The sequence below is a fragment of the Aptenodytes forsteri genome, unplaced genomic scaffold, assembly GCF_000699145.1.
Source record: "Aptenodytes forsteri isolate BGI_AS27 unplaced genomic scaffold, ASM69914v1 Scaffold182, whole genome shotgun sequence".
Taxonomy (NCBI): Eukaryota; Metazoa; Chordata; class Aves; order Sphenisciformes; family Spheniscidae; genus Aptenodytes; species Aptenodytes forsteri.
Window position 1 is genome coordinate 3,149,774 of NW_008795932.1, and position 21,512 is coordinate 3,171,285.

The window sequence follows — 21,512 nt, forward strand, 5'->3', positions numbered from 1 at the left end:
GGCACGGGGCAGCCCCGGCCTCTCCTCACAGAGGCCGCCCTGCAGCCCCCCAGAACCTGGGCACAGACAGCCAGTACATTATGAAAGGCTGTAAATGGACTATATCAGTGATCAATATGCATTTTATAAGCATTGTTCTGTACTGATACTTCCTTTTCCAGGCATCATCCACAGCTGCTATAAGCACTGTACTGTCACGGTTTGGAGGGTGATCATGAAAGGAAAACTTGCCGAAAATCTGCTTCTGTGGAGGTGTTTGTGAACCACTGACACTGGCTGTTCGTTAGCATGAAGGGATCAAACAGTTTGTCTGAAACATTTTGTTGTCATATTGTAGGGCTTCCTCATGTGTGTGGGTATTGCACACTGTACTTGCTTATACAGCAATGGGATAATTTTTCTGATATGCAGCGTAGTCTAATTTATCTGTCTGTCTTCAGTCTTAGGTGTAAAATCATCTGCTTTTCCCATATGCTCCTGTCTTTGAGTACCCAGAGTCCACCAAAATATTTATAGCCAAAATAGACAGTAAAGGAACAGGGGATGGATTCATACAGCGTACTGCTCTTTGACTCATGTGTTTTATAGATCTGTGAAATATTGCTGAATCTGTCAGATATGTAACCTAAAGCATTATCACCACAAGCAAGGAAAATCCCCCGTTGTTTGATGCAAAGTTACAGAATCTTTCATGGCTACACCTCTGAGTTGTCTCATGGAAGGGAAAAGAAATAAACACAGTGCTCCGTGTTGCCTCCTTTACCCATACTTTCTCCCTATACTGTCAAGACAGGTATTGCTTTTTACTTTTTACCTTCTCAGCATGAAGCTAACTGGATGGGAGGCTGCTTTTTTTTTTTTTGCATTTCAGCTCCCAATGTCTGCATAGGAAATAAAAGTTTGTTTGGCTGATTATTGATTACCATGTTTTCCTGTGAATCATCTCCTCTGTCCTGCATAAACTTCTGGAATATGTAGCAAGTATCTCTCAGATGGTAACACACTTGGGAATCCTCTTCTGGGGATCATCAGAGCAGGACAAAAAGGTCTGTTAATGTTTCTAGAGAGGGAATGCGCTTTTTCCAGCTGAAACCCCTGAGTTCAAACTTTCCTTATGGCCAATGAAGGTACGTCTGGCATAGAGATTTGAGGTCTCTTCTCATGCTGTTTTCATGAAGAAATCTCTCTTTTTCCTTGTCTGTAAGGTTTTTCCTCATTGACTTCTAAAACAGTGTGCTGCCTCAGCTCCCCAGCAGCAGTAATTCAACAGAGTTTTGCTGACAGGCACTGCTGGAGGGCAACTCCAACACTGGTTTGAGGAGCAACAGAAACTCCAGGCTGACTGATCAGGCTCAAGCACACAGCTGGTTTGTTTGCAGTATGTATTAGCTTAAGAGTTGTTTATTAAAATGTAGCCTAACTTGGGATGAAATTTTACACCTTGGAGCTGGTCAGGTATAACTCAAATCAGGCGGAAGCTATGTGGTTTTGACCTTGTCGGTCTCCTATGGCAGCGTTACTGAGCCAATCTTTTTGATTTCCATGCTGCAGGAATGATCAGGGAGGAGCAGCCTGGTCCGTCAGGGCTCCTGGTGGGAGTGATCTGATTTGGTAGTGTGATGCATCAATATTACCCAACAAATTACCTCTTTCAAAGTAGTCATCCCTTCTTAACCTAGGCTCTACAATGCCGTTACCAGTCAATGGCAGGGAAAGACAAGTAGGCAGCAGCTTGTAGGACTAGATGAGAGCTGAGAAGCTCTGGCATTGATCTGAGAGGAGGAAGCAAAGGGAGGATGGAGTCCAAAGTGTCAGTAACAGGGTTGGTACCAGCCTCCTCCCTTGACATGTCTCTGCTGTTTTTAATGTAAATCCTTTAGGGTTAGGTGCTGCCCTGTGGTATGGTTAGATCACTAGAGATGGCACAGTGAGTTATCTGAAGCAGAAATGTTTTATTCTCCTAGAAGTAAATATTTCCTCTGTGTATTTGAGTGCAATGTAATAATTAAAAAAGACAGCAAAAAAACCCAACCTTCTGCACCCTGCTTGATCATTAAGTGAGCACTTAACATCTGAGAGTGATCTTGGTGCTCCTGAGAGGAGGCCTGACCACCGCAGTGCCAAGAGGCTGAAAGGTGAAAGTGGGAGGCAAGGGGAGGCAGCGTCACCCAACACATCTGTTAGTGGAGTCAGGCTCCTGAGGGAGGCTTTAATGTCAGTGCCCTAGGTGAATCAGTACAAGTCATCAGGAATTAGTGTGTGCCCAGGCACAGGAAAACAAAGTTAATATTCAAATTATCTATTTAATTTTAAAGATGAATAATTCACAAATGGCCAGCGAAGGTGGTGACGGCAAATTCATTGCTACTAGGGTGATCCACGCAGGCTGACTTGCAGGAGAGAAGGGACTTGGACTGGTATGCACTGCCTGCGTAAATAACATTGGTCTTGCAAATAAGACAGATCCATGTCCTATAAATCTTTAGGAAATTTACCTAACTTCCCCTAAAAGTAAATTGGCTTTGTCATTCCTGCTTCTGTTAGGAGGTTGTTTCACAGTCTTGCTCCTTTGCCAGCTACAACTTCTTATTTCTAAATTGCATTTATTCATGGGCAGTTTATATGTGGTTTTCCTTGTACCAATGTTGTACTTTCTTGTACCTCACTCCTCTTCTTCCTTCCTGATGTTTTTCCTCCCAGTGTATTTATAGATCGAGAGGGGATCTGATTGCTCTGTGTTTTGCTGCATTAAATGTGCCAAGTTTTTTTAGTTCTTTTCGTAAAATCAGTTTGCTGTTTCCTGATCTTCCCTTCACAGCACCTGTTCCACATCAACTGGCGATTTTCCATGGTCTCCCTACTTTACTGAAATCTAAATAAGCTTTTCCGCACTCCTCTTCTCTTAAAAAAACCCCCACCATAAACCAGCTGTTTACTCAAAGAGAGGTACTACCTAGCCTAATTCTAATGAACTAGACTTAGCCTATTTGTAATAAAACAGGAATTGTATTGCAATTTCTCATTTATTTCCTAATTATTCTTTCCTTCAAAACCTACCATAAAGTCTTATCTTGGGCCACACTCAGGGCCCATAGCGCTGTCCATTTCAGCCCCTTTGCAAAGTGACTGTTTAGCTTTTGCTCATCATCAGCCCTTCTGTACCTTTATTGATTTCTTGGATTTGTTGTAAACCTGTATTACTGACTGTCCAGTTCACATGCCACTTCTGCCAAGGTTCTCCAGCTTTATCTTCACTAAGCATGCTGACCTCTGATTTTGGCATCTTGGCTGTGATCTTTTTCAAAGCATGGTACTCCTTCCCTTTAGCCTTCCTATCTGTGATCTTCACAAAAAAGGTAAGCAGGAGGGCAAAATAGCTTGTTATTTTTGGAGGCAATTTCTCATTTATCATTACTGTCAGCCCCATATCACTATCAGACAGTCCTTTCCTGCACATATATGATGGAGGACCTCCTGTAACTATTTTGGTGGCTTTTGCAATGTTTACCTCAGCCTGATTTTCCAGTTTTAGGTGTAGATTTTGACTTCCAGGTGCTGTTCCTATTCTTTGTAGTTTTTCTGTTCATGCCTCATATCATTTTGGAGAGGTTCACTCAGCTAGGCAGAGATAAAGCCCTTGTCTGTCAGATTTATTTCCAAGCCTGAAACGCAAACAGCAGCTACTTACACAAAGGAGAAACCATATCTGTGCAATTGCCTCCACCCAGATGGCAGCCCACCCTCAAGGCTCTGCTGCCACAGTGTCCGCACTCAGGTTGTTGTTCCACTCAGGTGAGAACAGGTCACGCAGACTCTAGGAGAGCTCAGGCCACTAACCTGATCCATCTTTTGCTTGGGTGGATTGGAAGAGGCTGGTGAGGATGACCAGCCTATGAGGCCACTCCCTGATGAAAGTATTTAGAGCCAGCTGGAGATGGTCCTCTTCGTTCTGAGGAAAACCAGAAACACTGTATGGTCAGTTGTACCTGTTGCTTCTCAGCATGATTTATGCCATTTCTAGTTCAGACAGTACCTCACTGTAACAGAATGAGTGGTCTTGGCACGTCAAATCCATTTTCTATCTACCATCCTGTTAGCAGGGACTAAGCACAGTATTCAGTCATACAACAGTGTGGATTTTTGTAGAGGTACTGACAAAAAGTGTTTTATTTGTTATTTGTGCTCACATTAACATGGTTCTGTTTTACATCTTGGTCTCGCTATTACTTCTACTGGCACAACCAAGAAGTGTGTAAGGCAGTGGAGTGGGGAAACAGATATTTATCTGTTTGCTGCTGAAGAAAATATATGGGACTCTGCATCTTGCAGTAGTCTGTATTTTGATCAGGAAAACCCTCCTCACAATGCACAAACTACTGTGAAGTAACATCCAACTTCACAGTGTGGGAGCAGGAACCTTCATTTTTATGTTTTTGCTTAGGCATAAAGTCACCGTTTCACAATTCCTTCCTGCCTGCAAAGACTCAAAGGAAGCTCTGAAGAGGAATGGATAATATTTGCCTGTCTTATGATTTAAATATTAATATGTGGCTTAAAAATAGAAAAAAAAAAAACAAGTAATGGGTTTTATTCAGTTTCCTGTATGGAGGTTATTTACTTTAACTGGACAACAAGAGGTCTGGTGAAACTCAAATGAGGATGTCTTTTGGTTTTTCTGGCCACCCAAGGTGAAGCTGTTCTTTGCTCATATTCTGCTTGTGATGTTTATAACCTCCTTTGGAGTTGTTGTTAACATTTTTCTGAAACTTTCATGGAAAAATGACTTGTTCTTAAAGATTTTCAGGGAAAATATTCAATTTTGAAAGGAATAAACTGATAAATTGTGAGAATTTCTATTTCTATTTAATTTTTAATTTAATCTTTGAGTTTGAGCCTTTAACACTTTCACTGCCCTGTGTGTTAATTTCCATGAATGTCACTGGGGTGTTGGGGGACTTCGATCTGACGTCTTCTACATCACTGTCTTTCTCTGCCACTAATCTAATTGACCAACAGTGTCAGTACCTTGAAGTGCAAGGCATTGCAATGCACACGTATGCACAATTGCACAAATTTTGAAACAACAGGATATTCAGAAGCCTCTTGTGTCTTCTAGTCATAGGACCATTTTCTAAAGTCTTTCTTTAGGAATAATGTGTCTAATGTCATTATGGTTTATACTGGAATTGCTTTATGCCATTGCGTTATCAAGGCCAGACCTTTTGGCATCAGGTGCCAAACAATCTGCAATAAATCGTTTATTAGTAACTGATTAGTGTCATTCTTTTTATTAAGAATGAAAACATGTTTGGTCATCTATAAAATATGAGTGACATTTTTGGCTGCATTCACTAGTACTGCAGACCTTACTAGTCTCCAGATTCTCTTTACATCTGGACCTTTAACCTTAGAGTTAACCTTAATCTGAGAATTCCTTAGGTTTCTATGACTTTTCTATGCAGTTTTTGTTTTGAGCAGTTAAACTTGGTGGGTACACAGGAAGATGTCTATTTATGACTTCTAGAATATCCCTGACATTCAAACAAATTTGCCAAAATTAAGGGGATGAACAGGGAAAGGTTAAAATAAGATGAAGACCTAGCTCCTTTATGTCATTACACCTAGTCCATATTGCAAAGGAAATAATAAAGGGTGGAAATAACCTTGTTATGAATTCACCAGTATTGAGGTATCTTCATGTGTTTTTGATATCCAAGGCTTTATTGTAGTCAGCAGTTCTAGTCCGGACAATGAGTGAAGCCAAGGTCTGCCCAGCATCCTTTCTTAGGAGCTGAATGTCTCTAAGTCTACTGAGAGTTTTGACTACGTGGTCATTGAAACTGGCACCTTAGGCACCTATGTATAGTTTCCCCAGCTTTAGGTGACTTAATCTGGAGCACCAGCCAAGCCAGTAGAAATCAGTTTCCTAATGAAAGTATTTAGGGCTGCTTGAGATGCTTCTGAATGTGAGACACTTGATGAGGGAAGGCAGACATTGTCATAGTGTGGCAGCAGGTAGCCAGTTGGATCTTTCCTGAAGGGATTGCAGCCTGTGGAAGGGTCCACATCGGAGCAGGGAATGCGTGAGGAGGATGGAGTGGTAGAGAGGGGCTGTCGTGGACTGACTGTAACTCCCATCCCCCTGAGCTGCTTGGGAGGAGTGGAGTCAGAAAGGGTGAAGCTCAGCCTGGGAAGAAGGGGGTGGGGTGGGGGGAGGTGTTGTTTTAATGTTTGGTTTTGTTTCTTACTACCCAATTGTGAATAAATTAAATTAATTTTCCCCAAGTTGAGTCTGTTTTGCCTGTGACAGTAACTGGTAAGTGATCTCCCTGTCTTTATCTCATCCTATTTTTCATCCTATTTTCTCCCACTGTCCTGTTGATGAGGGGAAGTGAGAGAGCATCCGGGTGGGAATTTGGCCCTTAGCGAAGGATAATCCACCACAGTCTTAAGCAGCAAAAATCTAAAAGGGGTAGCCAGACAGTTACAGGATGTTATTCTTAGGAATAAGTCGTGGAATGGACACGTAGTAAAACATTAATATCTGCATACTGAGGAGTGTCCTGTTACACTCCTGTGGCAATCCTCCTTTAATACCAAGTTACTGTTATTTGCAAATGATTCGACTGTACGGGTAGTCCAAATAGGGTATTTTGGTCGGTTAAAAAATTGTATTGCATATGACTGTAATGAAAATACAAGGGGTCTTAAGGCATAATTCTTGCACATGCTGTGGAAGAGATCGGGAGCAATAGCATTAATTAAAAACTCCTACCATAGTGCAATGACAGCATAAGGGAGAGAAAGATCAGGCAGTTTAGATTTGGTTGCTGTTATTTTTAACTGGATACTCTGTGTATTTAGAATCTGAGCTTCTTTTTTTTTTTTTTCTGAAAACTAAAATGTAAATGGAAAGTTTTCATGCCCAGGTTCTTGCCTAAAACAGATATCTAAAAATGTCACAGGTTGTGCTGGAATTATACCCAAGCTGGCAAGGATCTGCTGGTTGCAGTAGGTAGGGTAACATGAGCTTTCATCTGTGAAGGACCATGACACAATTGCCTCTGAAATGTTTTTTTTTTTCTCCACATCAGACCCCTTTCTTCAGCTTTTAACCTAGCAGAGACAGATCTGGTTTATCCATTAGCACACCCCTAGCAAAGATTTTACTGATAAGTGTAACCTGTATGAGCTGTTGTTTTATACAGCAGTTCACAGAAAACTGGGAGTTTTAACTGGTCATTTCCACATATGGTTATACTCTTCTGAGGAAATAATTCTGCTAAGTGTCATAACGTCTTTAGGTGCTGGGTAGATATTTACAGTTATAATTTAACCTTTATTTTTATATTTAGAGGCTTAGACACAAATCAGGCCAAAAATATCTGCAAGCACTTGTGAGGTATGAGGAATTTATAAACAAATAGACCAAACCAAGGGTAGGAGGGAAAATGCAGAGAAAGGGGGATTGACACCACCGTGGTGTTACAGCAGGTCAGTGGGAGATCTGCAAACAGGCAGAGGCATCCTGAGCTACAATGTAGTGGATTAGGTGCTGTACTGCACACTGCCTCTTATTCCTCATTCGTGAAAGTGGTGATGAGGGAAGACTGGGATGAGTTTTTTTTCTCTGTTTAGACTGAGCTTGTATTTGCAAACTTTCTAAAGTAACCTGCACCATGTGTAACTTAAGCCGGTGAAATTGCTGATGTTTTCTTTTTCTGTCTTCCTTCATCTAACATAGTGATCACCTATGGGATAGCCAATAACTAGAATACAGCTGGTTTAGATATGATTAATGCTAACATTTTCATGACATGGTAGCCTCAATATGGAACAGCAGAATGATAATCGCTATGTATAAATTGAATTTTCCTAGATGTGACATTAGCACATTTGTTCTCTTTCCACAGAAGTTTTCTCTTTCTTTGTTTTGTATTAAATTTCTGTCACTCTTTGTCTGATCTCACTGCCTTTTATCATAGATATTTCTCTGTGTCTCTTTTCACTACAAGGAGCCAAGGGATTTTCACAATCTTTCCTCATTAGTCACACATCAGGCCACTGTGTCCACTCTGCCTGCTGTAAAATAAGAGGGGACTGATTAAAATTGATATAAACCCACCTTAGTTAAAACTAAAAACCAGAAGAAAAGACTCAGTATTTCTGAGCATGCCTGTTCTCTTGAGCACTTCTGTTTGAGCGCGGATACCCAGGATGTGTTCTCCTCAATTCTCCTCAACAGAATTTTAGGTTGCATCAAGCGGTCACCTATCTAACAGCACGTCATTTTTAATACTTTCTCCCCAGGTATTACCAGATAAGAGCTGGGCTGAAGATCCCATCCAGGATTCCCCACAGGCTGTTTGCTACGATTGCAGGACAGACAGGTAAGCAGGTCCCAGAGGGCTGTGACATGACTGGAGGTGGGGCAGCATGGAGGAGAAGTGTGTGTGCGGGGAACGGGTGAGCCTGGATTTCCCTAATGATCAGTGGCTGTTCAGATGTCTGTTCTGGTATGGGTTTGGGCTGAGTTGGGCTTCATTTTTGGTGCTTGTGTCTGTCAGAAAAGCAGAGGAAATTCTCACCATTTTATCTGCAAGCAGTCTCTCATATGTGGCTTTCCTTGCTGACAATCGAAAGAGTTGGTTTACTATTCTAAGTGATTTCTGGATGAAAATTGTTTCAGTGTGTAGCGGGTGGACCCTGGCTGGACACCAGGTGCCCACCAAGCCGCTCTATCAACTTCCCCTCCTCAGCTGGACAGGGGAGAGAAAACATAACGAAAGGCTCGTGGGTCGACAGGGGGAGATCACTCAGCAGTTACTGTCACGGGCAAAACAGACTCGACTTGGGGAAATTAATTTAATTTATTACCAATCAAATCAGAGTAGGGTAATGAGAAATAAACCCAAATCTTAAAACACCTTCCCCCCACCTTCTTCACTGACCCAACTTCACTCCTGATTTCTCTACCTCCTCCACCCAAGTGGCACAGGGGGCCGAGGAACAGGGGTTGCAGTCAGTTCATCACACATTGTCTCTGCTGCTCCTTCCTCCTCACACTTTTCCTCTGCTCCAGCATGGGGTCCCTCCCGTGGGAGACAGTCCTCCAATGTGAGGCCTTCCCATGGGCTGCAGTTCTTTATGAACTGCTCCAGCGTGGGTCCCTTCCACGGGTCTGTTCCTTCAGGAACAGACAGCTCCAGCCTGGGTCCCCCACCGGGTCCAGCAGGGGGACAACTTGCCTCACCATGGTCTTCATCACGGGCTGCAGGGAATACTCTGCTCCGGCACCTGGAGCACCTCCTCCCCCTCCTTCTTCACTGACCTTGGTGTCTGCAGAGTTGTTTCTCTCACATATTCTCACTCCTCTCTCCAGCTGCTGTTGCCCAGCAGTTTTTTCCACCTTCTTAAATATGTTTAGTTATCAGCTACCACCGTTGCTGATGGGCTCAACCTTGAACAGCGGTGGGTCCGTCTTGGAGCCAGCTGGCATTGGCATTGGGATGGGGGAGGCTTCTAGCAGCTTCTCACAGAAGCCCCCCCTGTAGCCACCCCTGCTACCAAACCTTGCCACGCAAACCCAATACACAGTGTTAACAATAGCTTTTAAAGAATAACTTTTAGAGTCCTTGTGACTCAATATTGTGCATAGAGGAAGAAAAAATGTGAGTGCAGGATTAATGAGTTTCTGAGCTTGGATATCCCATTTTGTTTTGTTTACTTTTTACATTTGAAAATTTTCCAGTTTAACATTCTTTTGTGGATTAAAGGTTCTCTTTTCTTTAAGTAAAAATGTATTTTTCTATTTGGGAGTCTGGTTCAATTAACTGAGATACATTACAATACAAAATTATTAGACAAATTATATTTGTATAAAATGTAAAGAGTTATACAAAAATATGAAGAAATCTTCTGAAAAAAAATTTCCAAACTCAAAATCTGAATAAAGAAATTTCTTTGGGAAATAAATAAATAAATGTAGTCCAGGTCTGGAAAACCTTTTAGTGTGAAAAATCCCCAAGGAAGCAAGAGAATTATTTTTCATCACATTCCAGTGTAATTCACCCTTGGTATATCCAGAATCCCTTGGAGTTCCTTTGCTCTCTGGAAATGTCCTCAAATTACAGTAGTTTCTGGCATAAGTAGTCTTGAACTAATGAAATACTCTCAGGATGAAGATAGGAAGAATTTTACTTTCCAGGGGCAAAAAACCCTCAACAAATAACAAAACCTCCAAACTACTCCTATTCTGCGTTGAACCAGGGATAGCTATATTATTTAAGGAAGAAACTCAACTATTTTCTATACTTACTTTTTATTCAGGTTATTGTTTTCTTCTGTCTGATACATCTTCAGTGTCCCATCTTCTTTGATGAAGATAGGTAGAATTTTACTTTCCAGGGGCAAAAAACCCTCAACAAATAACAAAACCTCCAAACTACTCCTATTCTGCGTTGAACCAGGGATAGCTATATTATTTAAGGAAGAAACTCAACTATTTTCTATACTTACTTTTTATTCAGGTTATTGTTTTCTTCTGTCTGATACATCTTCAGTGTCCCATCTTCTTTCACCTCTGCTCAAAACAATCCATGTAAAAGCATGGGCAGGAGAGAGGCGAGGCAGGCAATGTGGTTACAGGATTAGCAGCTGACTTTCATAGTGCTAATGCAATCCAGATTGGAGTCTAATAGCTTTATAGGTCTAACATCAAGACAGGAGATATTTAAGCTGTTAAGGCTTTAAACAGTTTTTCCTTGGCTATCTTCACAAGTACTTCCTAATTGATTTCATAGGCCTGCAAGAGAGCACCGTTTAATGGGACTAAACTTAAAGGCAAACAGGCCATAATGTTCTTTTTGTTCTCATGCCACTAATCTCTCTCAGTATGGGGGTATCTGGGGTAGGAGTAATTAAATTGCCGTGCATGTTTCAATAAGACACCTTCATTAAAGTAGTATTACAACAAAACAAGGATGTTATAAAATAGTGAGTAAACTCCTACCTCAACAACAAGAATTAATACAAAATAGATGGGACTAATGAGTTTGGTTTAAATGAAATATTTTTAATCTTTTCCTTATCAGGTTCATAGGATCTATGAGAAATGAGAATATATTTTGAAAACAATTATATAAAGTAAAATCTGTGAATATATGCAGTGATAAAATATATAAAATATTTAAGTATATAAAATAAATAAGAGGTAGTATTTATCCTCCAGTGCATGTGGCCTTTTATTTTTATTAAATTTTGCAGGATTTACAATAAAACCATGGGAACTGACAGCATTAGCGATGTTTGCTTCCCATTAGATGTTTTCAGCAACAAAGGTCGAAAAAAAAGTAGTTTTCAAGAATTCAGCAGAGGGGAAGCTGAAGCCTGTATCAGGCATTCCCTTGGTGGTTGCCAGCGAAATCTGAACAGCAAGGACTCCATCCACGGTGCAGGACCAACAGGTTGTACAGGAAGCCTTGACGACCTACTACCTGGTCCACATGCTGGCCACATCCTGTCTACGTTGTGGGAAGAGAATGGGCTATGTGCCCCAGTCGAAGCAAAGGGGAGCTGTGCTGGAGCCCAGTAGCACCTGTGGTTTGGTCACTTAGGTCATCAAGGCTGCACATTAGCTTGTATTGAGTCAGGATATATGAACATAAATATGCCATGTAGCATATATACCTACGCACATATATATATTCATAAAAATATATACATTTCATTCATATTCCTAAGCATTTTTAGCAAGGTGGGTTTCCTTAAAGACAAGAGAAAACTGGTGGCTGGTGATTTTTTCAGCAATGAAAAGGAGAGAGGGAATGAGGCTTGTGCACAGTCTTTGGTTGCTCTCATGTAAGTTTTCAACCCTCATGAAATTTAGCTTCCTGTCTTTGAATAGATATCATGACTGATGCAGCCTGCTTTTGGCTTATAAAGAACAAATTATGCTCTCTGCTTGTTCTTGTGCAGCTCATAACAGCACATACTTCATTGGCCTCAGCATCAGCTCTGCAGGGCTGAGCTAATGCAGATATATCTTAAAGCTAAACTCTAGAAATGCCTTTCTAAGTGGATTTATTGCACTTTAGCCTCTGGTGCTCTTCAGTAGCATGGCTTGATAAAGTCGCCATGTGATGGTGTCCACCTGCAGCATACAGTGGGCTGAATTGCATGACTCAAGCACAAACAGCTAAAGGAGTGGGGAAAGTGAATATGCATATTTGTATCTTTAGCTCCTTGGCTGAGTTGTTTTATGATCTATTAAGTGTCTTCCCTAAGTTTTTAGGCTACCATATAAATTTTGGGACAAGGATTCCTAGAAGTTATGAATACGCAATCATTCAGTGATTTCCATGCTATAGATACAAGATGAAAGACTGCAGGAGCTTATCTTAAAAACATATCTTTAAAATACTTTTATTTTAAAGTTTACCCATAAGCACACAACATCATTGGTCAAAACACTGGGATAAACAACATTGGTCAGAAACAGTTAGGATTAGCTCTTGATTTCCTGTACCACCTGAAAGAGTAGAGAATGGTGGAGACCAGGAGAACAGTGTAGGTGGGGATTACTTAAGGAAGATGGTATGCATGGGGTAAATCTTAGCAGCATTATTGCCTACAAAGAATATGAGGGTGAATTACATCGTTGAAGATGCCAGCTAAGCCAAATCTCAGGAAAAGTATAAATTTTAATTTCCTCTGCAGTGTTTTGCAGTAGTCTGCACACCACCTGGATGCATTACTGTTTTGAGAGAGAATTATTCTTTATTAGTGAAGGTTGCAGTCAGGTTTTTTTATAAGTTCTGTTTTTAGACCCACTATGCTTCATTCTCATGTACTGCAACCATGGATAGCTGCTTGCCTATCAGCTTGCCTAGCTGTTTACCTTACAGGCCAAGGAAATTTTTCTGGAGGGTGAACATTAAGAAAAAAATTATTTTGCATGGCATATAACTAAAGAAATTACTTAGGACTTTGATTTGTGTCCAGATTTCCTTTGTTTCTCCCATCCAGAAGTACTACATTACCAATTTTCAAAATTTTTCAAATAGACAAATATTTTTGAAAACTTATCCAGAAAAACTAATTACAAGTAATATAAAGTATTTAAGAAAAATTATCACCTGTCAGGCTAATCTTTATTAGATTGTAGTGGTATTCCACCTAATTTTAGTCAGTTAATTTGGGTTATTGCCTGAGAGTGCAGAAAGCCAAAGACAGCCAAGGAATGTGGTTCTTTCTTCATCTATCTCATATAAGGCAGGGGAAATAAGATACCATATTTTTTCCAGACAAGTCAAGAAAAAGTAGCTGTGTCTGCCATTACACATTAACTCTTTTGACTGGCGATGTAGAGTTGTTTCATGTACACACAGTTTGATGCTTTCTCATAAAATGGATTATCTGACATTAGGTGACAAGAAAAAATCAGAATGATTTAAATTGCGATGTGCAAAAAGGAAAGTAGGAGAGAGTATCAGAAAATGAAGGATACTGCTGTAACCTGTGTCTGCATTGTGCTATACAAGTTCATGATCACCCACGCTGAATGCCTTTTCCTATAAATTAAATGTTGATCTGTGACTACCTTGCACCTAAGACCTAATTTGAAGGGTTATTTATGTTTCTGATATGCTCCTTAACAAACCGATTATGCCTGTTTTTAATAAACAATTAGTGATCCTAATCTCTTTATTAGTATTTGGATATCTCAAAGAAGTTCCTGGTAAAGGAATTCTACTTTGATTATTAAAGAAAAACTTTTTCTTGTAAATGTCTTCTTAATGCAGTCAAAACAAGCATTTGCAGTTTGTTGCTAATTAGAGCAAGAAAAAACAGCATCATGACTTGTGGAACAGTATGAAATTGCAGTCATTAGTTTCAATAACTTTTTGAAAGGTAATTTCTGCCTCCATTAAGTGAAGATAAGCTTACTGCTTTTGAAGCATGAGAAAAGGGGGAGAGATTCATGCTTTAGCAAACACACGGTCGTATTTTCAAAGCTTATTAAAGTAATCTGAAAATAAATATGTATTTTATATATAAAATAAAGCATACCTGACAAATACAAATTATATCTAGAGAGGACCTTACTGTGAGAGAAGTTTTTCTGGGCATGAGTTGCCTTAGAAAACCTCAGTAGCTGTGAGATCATAAGAGATGGTCAGACATTTTAAGAATTGTTAATCTACAATCTAAACAGAACTAATTCCATGATATTCCAAGAGAAAGAAAAGAAAAACAGAGAAAAAAGATGAAAAGGAGTAAACCGAAGATATCTCTGACTGACGTGCTACTTCTGTGTGCATGTCTTAATCCTCTTCCAGTCAAGGCCTTTCACAAATGGCTCAAAGGATGGAAGCTGAAAAGATGTATTTGTGGCTGGGAGATTTTCCATTGCATACCCTGAATTATGCAGGACACCCTCCCTTCCCCCCTCCAGAAGCTGGGTCAGATCACGCAGATGGCAGTGGGGTAGGCCACAGTCTTGGAGATGCTGAACAGCATCCCAACCCAAAACTGAGACCTGGTCAGTGGAGAAAGCCAGAACTAGGAAAGGCCTGTAAACACCAACACATGCCACGAGTCTCTTGCCCTAGGCAGTGAGTCTGAGACACAAAACTTCATGATCAGTGGCCGCCTAAAGGTCTGGCAGAAACAGAATCCAGCTGTTCAGATGCAGAGAGCCAACACAGTATTTCTGCTGCTTGAGGCCAAGAATGAGCTTCAGCTCTGTGGTTAAATAGGCCATACAGCTTTTTCAGACCTACCACTCTGGTGTGAATTGGTCCTTCACAAAGCTCTTTTCTCTTCCAGGTTTACTTACATGACTCTGATTTCCCCACAGTGTTCCTTGCTGCCTTCAGTCTAATATAAGGTTCAATCTTGCAAGTCCTTTAAAATCCACCACTGCTCTAAACATTGAAGAGTCATTTACACTAATTCAGTAGGTAAATTGCATCCAGACAACTGTTTCCTCCTGCTCTGCACTGATGAAAAACTTTGTGGTGTCCTATTGTGATGTCCCATACTTTACTCAGGGAATTTTCTCATCTGAATTAATATTTGGAATAAATACATGGCGTGTCAGCTACAGAGTTAGGTGACACAACAAATGAGTATTTGCTCACCTAAGTTTCTGAAGCACAGAATAATTTTCAGATGTGAATTCTCTAACTGAACAGGGCTCTTAGGGAACTGGCAATGAGTTTGGAAACAGAAATAAACATTACAAAAAGCAAAGATTCTGTTTGTTTTAACAAAACTAAGTATTTAAGAAAGCAATGACAAAACTTTCTGCTGATCCTAAGTGGGTCAGCTATTCTATCATCTCACATTTCAGCATGTCTGAGAATTGAACCTTGGTTTATAGAGCAATACAGTGATAAGAGACTGCATTTATGTTAGGATCTTTCATACAAGGAAATGAATAGGACATCTTGCTTTTTATCGTCACTGAATCTATGTATGGGTAGAGAGGTAGTTTTATGTAATTCTTTCCATGAGGCTAATTCAAAATGTCAAAAGGCAAGGTTAAGATAAAGGATTCATCTCAGAAATGTGCAGCTTTAATCAAAAGTCACACTGAGGGAGAAAACATTCTGAACTTTTTGATCAAGCAATTTAAAAATAATGGTGTCTCCTTTAGAAATTATTTATCCTAAATATAACATCTGCATGTATTCCAAATATAAATATGCTAAACATAATATTTCAAAACTAAAACAAGTCTCTTCAAACATTTAAATAGGAAAATGATGATGCATTGAAAGAATTTGTGCCTGAAAAATGTTGTCTTTGCACTTTCGAAGTAGGCTTATTTTAGCTCAACTGTAAAAATGGAGGGTCTGCACGAGTATTCCTCTGCTAAAGAATGTGTATTTTCAAGCTTCAGCAACTGAGTTTTCAAGCCTTCTAAAAAGCAGATATGCAACTCAGTACATGCAGATAAATGGGGCAGGTTCAACCCTGGTTTGTTGCCTTTAGACCCTAAATTTCAGAAGTCACTGGTTGTTTGTATTCCTTCAGTCTTTTTTTTTTTTCTTTTTTTCTTTTTTTTTTCCTTCAGCCTGAAACACTAAAGTTTCAGTAGAAAGGTACTTCTGAAACTGGGATGTCAAAATGGGTTAACTAAACAATCTATCACAGCTTAAAATCTGCAGTAAGGTCCAATATTTCCTGTTCACTGAGTGCCAAAAAGACAAAGTTGCATTAAAAAATGGATAAATTGTGACAAATTATGAAAATCTTGACAATCAACTGTTACAAACTAGCATACAACAATTTTATATAGATCACAGGACAAAAAACCACAAAATGTACCCAGAATTCTATGCAGGAGACAACCCTGTTTTGCCAGCAAAGCTGCTTCAAGTCTGTCATCAGAGCCAAAACCAGAATGGGTTTGCCTTAGCAATTCATGGGAGCTATAAATTCCTGTGAGCTCCAAGTACCTGAAAGGATGGTACAACAGAGTTAGTGCTAAGATTGAATAACAGGTATATTGCTTTCTACAGATGTAAGAGATAAAACTGAAAGTTTGTCCTGTATCTCTTGAATTCAGTGTGAACTTGGGGCAGTACCATGTGTAACTGACAGCGGTAATAACCTCGTATTACCTCTAGGCAAGATATATCAGAGGGAATACAACATACTGAACAGAGGTCTATAAAAATACTAGAAAAATCTGCAGAAGATGCTACTGTGCTGGAATTACGTAAGCTAAAAAATAGGCAGACATCACAACTGAGTGTTTTCATAGAATCATAGAATCATTTAAGTCGGAAAAGACCTCTAAGATCATCAAGTCCAACCGTCAACCTAACACTGCCAACTCCAACACTAAACCATGTCCCTAAGCACCACATCTACACATCTTCTAAATACCTCCAGGGATGGTGACTCAACCACTTCCCTGGGCAGCCTGTTCCAATGTTTCACCACTCTTTCTTTAAAGAAATTGTTCCTCACATCCAATCTAAACCTCCCCTGGTACAACTTGAGGCCATTTCCTCTCGTCCTATCGCTTGTTACTTGGGAGAAGAGACCGACACCCACCTCGCTACAACCTCCTTTCAGGTAGTTGTAGAGAGCGATGAGGTCTCCCCTCAGCCTCCTTTTCTCCAGGCTAAACAACCCCAGTTCCCTCAGCCGCTCCTCAGAAGACTTGTTCTCCAGACCCCTCACCAGCCTCGTTGCCCTTCTCTGGACACGCTCCAGCACCTCAATGTCCTTCTTGTAGTGAGGGGCCCAAAACTGAACACAGTATTCGAGGTGCGGCCTCACCAGTGCCGAGTACAGGGGCACGATCACTTCCCTAGTCCTGCTGGCCACACTGTTTCTGACACAAGCCAGGATGCCATTGGCCTTCTTGGCCACCTGGGCACACTGCTGACTCATGTTCAGCTGGCTGTCAACCAACACCCCCAGGTCCTTTTCTGACAGGCAGCTTTCCAGCCACTCTTCCCCAAGCCTGTAGCACTGCATGGGGTTGTTGTGGCCAAAGTGCAGGACCCGGCACTTGGCCTTGTTGAACCTCATACAGTTGGCCTTGGCCCATCGATCCAGCCTGTCCAGGTCCCTCTGTAGAACCTTCCTACCCTGAAGTAGATCAACACTTCCACCCAATTTGGTGTCTTCTGCTGTTTTCTGCTGTCGTCTTTGTGTTTTTCTAAAAATTGTTTTCTACAGTTTTTAGATAGTTCAACTCCTAAAAGAAAAGGCGTAGACACCTTTGTTGAAGGCTGTGAATCACCAATTAAGGGCAGATCTCCTGTGCATCCAAAATACAGAAGTGAGTGAGGGATTATATGAAGGAGCATGCAGCATGGCTGCATGTCTGTAGCCATGTGTTAGAGGGGTTCCCCAGTAAGAAGCTCATTTAGCATGTTTACATTCTCAGTCACCTCAGCCTCCTCATAAGTTTTACCTTCAGATTTAGCAGGTAATTCTGGGTTGAAGATTTTGCTACCCAACCAAGGCAATAAATATGAAGTCTTACCAGCCATCTGAGCTGAAAGACTTTGGGGTCTAAATTAGTAGGAACTAGATAACTACAATTTCAGGAATGTGCAACTGTATTTTTGTATGGGGACCACAAGTATTTCTAAGCCTTTCTTTAAAAATATTTATGGATGGTGGATTATGTCCCAGTGTTCTGCTTGGCAAATCATTACAGACATGTTGCAGGGAGTGATGGCTTCTTGAGAGTATAGGTCGTCAGGATGTCCTAGTGACTGTGGGACATAGAAGATCATCAAAAATTAGGATTTAAATATCCTGAGATCTATAGATGACAGTTGATATGTAAGAAGTAGATATTCAGTAGTTAGAACATATGTATATACTCTTAAGAGTTACAGGTAATAGCAGTTCTTCCCTGGGGAGGGTATCTTACATGATTTATATATAAGCTTTCTAACAAACCTCATTTCGCCAAGTTTTCTATACTAGCAGGAAATAGTTGCCTTGTAATGATGTGTTAGGCTGTATTGTAAGGGCAGGCAATAAATCGTGTAACCTGAGTTATGGCTGTGAGATGGAAGAAGCCCTGGGAACCTGTGACTAAGGGTAAAAATCATCTTATCTAACTGCTGATATCTGTGCTGTGTCTCCACCTAAGCTAATGAACCAATCTCCTTTTATAGTCAGAGGAGAGAAACAGGTAATTTGAGGGAGTAATTTAACATATCTATCTTAAGATGAGTTGAATCACACTTATTTCTGTCCGTTTACTATAAAAGAAGTTGCAGGAACTTCTGCAGAGAGACATTTCCATTGTGTTTGTGAAAGACCTGGCACAAAAAGGCTGTGATTGCGGCTTGTGCCTTCATGTATGTATGCATGCAAATTAGGCAAGTAATAAAAAGTAGGAAAGGTGACACAGTATACAGAGAGAGCAAATGGTACCCTTGTATTTCCCAGTAAAAAATCAAAGATGATAGCTTGATTCAGGATTATGCATAATGCTTCCAAATGGTTCTTCAGGGTAAAAAGTAAGAGAAAGGAGAAGACTCCAGTGTGAGAACAACTTTCTTATTCTTTTCTTTGGACCTCATTCTGCCACTAACAAGAAAAAAAGCTAAATGATCTAAAAAACGAATCCACATTTTCCTTCTGGAAATCACTGGCACAGTGATTTATTCATTGAAAATGAAATTGTCGAAGTGGTGTAGTTTGTTTATTTACATTTTCTAAGACTAAAACTATGATTAGATTTTCACCATAAATTTCATAGATGGACAAAGAATATACTAGGAAATAGAAGCCAGGCTTGAATTCTGATGAACCAAGAATTGAATTTGAGGTTCAGCAAAGCATTCTGTGCTGTTAACAGTTCTCGAGGACATTACTCCATGGTGAGTAGCTCTGAAGTTTAACATTATGTATTAAATGTGACCATAAATTAATAAAATGAGAGAATTTTCTATGCATTCAAGTGTACACGTAGGCCTTTCAGAATTATTTGCTTAATTTACTATTCCAGCCAAGGAATGCTTGTTGGTTTAATTTCCCGTTGATAACGCTGACAGGGACTGCTCTGAAAAATCTTGTGGCCTACAGATTAAAACAGGAACATAGAGAGCAGGACAACCTGTGTGTCCTTGTCTCTGTCTTATCTGTAAAATGATGGCACTGCTTCAAAGATGCAAATATATATATATATAAGTTAATAACTTTCCAAATGTGTAAGATAAGCAACAGGAATCCAAATATCTAGAGAGATATACCCTCTAGCAGGCGATTCAAAATCTTCCATCAGCAGAAAAGCTATGTCCCAGGTAGGATAATGTTGTCACAATGAGAGGGAAGAGTTCTGGAGGATTTGTTCATGGATTCTTTTTTGTCCAGAAAGGACCATTTTATAGCTAGTCCGATACCCTTTGAACCTAAGCCATAGAAATTCAACCAGTTTTGTGCACAAAGCACAGCCCTGGAGTTTGAACTGTGGCATAACTTTGTAGAAGGATGTTCAATGCTAATTTTTAAGAGAGAGGGGTGTTTTCTGGGGTGTTATTTTTGGGTTTGGTTTGTTGGGCTTTTTCATTTCCACTTGAGAGAAAGGATTGGTCTGCTTTTTATGAGTAACTTTTTATAGTAGAAACATGCATTGCTTTTCTAACACCTATAATCAGAGAGATTTGATGTCTCCTTGTTTTATGGTTTTAGTTAGTCTTCATCTTCATGTTCTCCTTATTGCTGAAAAAATCAGATACAAACTGTTGGATAGGGCTTTGAGCAACCTAATCTAGTGAAAGATGTCCTTGTCCATAGCAGGGGGGTTGGAACTAGGTGAACTTTAAATGCCTCTTCCAACCCCAGCCATTCTACGATTCTATGATTCTCAGTATGAATTGTCATGACCACCATGAACAAAGAGTATGGGTTTGAATGCAGTAATTTCCATTTTCTTTTTACAGTTAGAATCATAGAATCATAGAATAGTTTGTGGTGGAAGGGACCTCTAAAGGTCATCTAGTCCAACACCCCTGCCATGGGCAGGGACATCTTCAGCTAGATCAGGCTGCTCAGAGCCCCCTCCAACCTGACCTTGAATGTTTCCAGGCATGGGGCATCCACCACCTCTCTGGGCAACCTGGGCCAGTGTTTCACCACCCTCAGTGTAAAAAATTTCTTCCTTATACCTAGTCTCAATCTACCCCCCTTTAGTTTAAAGCCATTCCCCCTTGTCCTGTCGCAACAGGCCCTGCTAAAAAGTTTGCCGCCATCTTTTTTAGAAGCCCCCTTGAAGTACTGATAGGCTGCAATAAGGTCTTCCCAAAGCCTATGTATATAAGTTGCCTTATACACCCATTAAGCATGAGAAGAAATAAGTAAATAAATTGGTCCATTTAAGCGTAAGCACTTTTGCTGGACTGAGATTGCCCTTTAAGTACTTACATTTCATGTTTATGTTTAAGTTGCACAGACAGCATGTGTGTGATGGTATAAAACCGTGCCTAGAGTCAAATTGCTTTCTCACTATGTGTGTACTGCCTTTAATGAAAGGCTTCATTGTGTAGGTGCTCTGATATCTTTCAATCTCCCATCTGCAGTGGGACCTCTGAGACATGCTGTAGGCAGCCCATCCAGCAGGGCCTAGTAACCTCCTACAGCAATCCTGATGATGCACTGATCAGTCCTGGCATTGGACCCTATGTCTGAGTGGGAAAATCCCAGTTTTGCTTTAGACTTTGCTTGCCATCATCTGTTTGCATGGAGAGTGAATCTGGTCTGAACAGCAGCCTTGAACCATTTGCTGCCTACAAGGCCTGATCTTGCTCCCTTTCTGACAAAAAAGCTCGAGAGGGAGTCATTAGGAAGTCAAGGCAACTACAGCAAACTGGAGAAGAAGATAGAGGCCTGAGGAAAATGAGACCTCAGTTTTGTATAACATACTGAAGAATAAGAGAACAATTCAAACCTTCTTCTTCCTTCTTTAGACTTGCACTCCCTGCTGGCGTGACACCACAGAGCCTGCAAGTAATGCTGGAACTCAA

The 21,512-nt window shown here is 40.4% G+C and overlaps 1 protein-coding gene across 1 annotated transcript in view; it reads left to right on the top strand.

Annotated features, from left to right (window-relative positions):
• The window catches only part of FAM135B (family with sequence similarity 135 member B), a 157,391-nt gene that overhangs the window by 27,431 nt on the left and 108,448 nt on the right, over positions 1–21,512 (top strand). Inside the window, exon 2 of the mRNA XM_009285085.1 lies at positions 8,311–8,390. Within this exon, the coding sequence (XP_009283360.1) occupies positions 8,311–8,390 (80 nt within the window). The remainder of the gene's footprint in view (positions 1–8,310; positions 8,391–21,512) is intronic.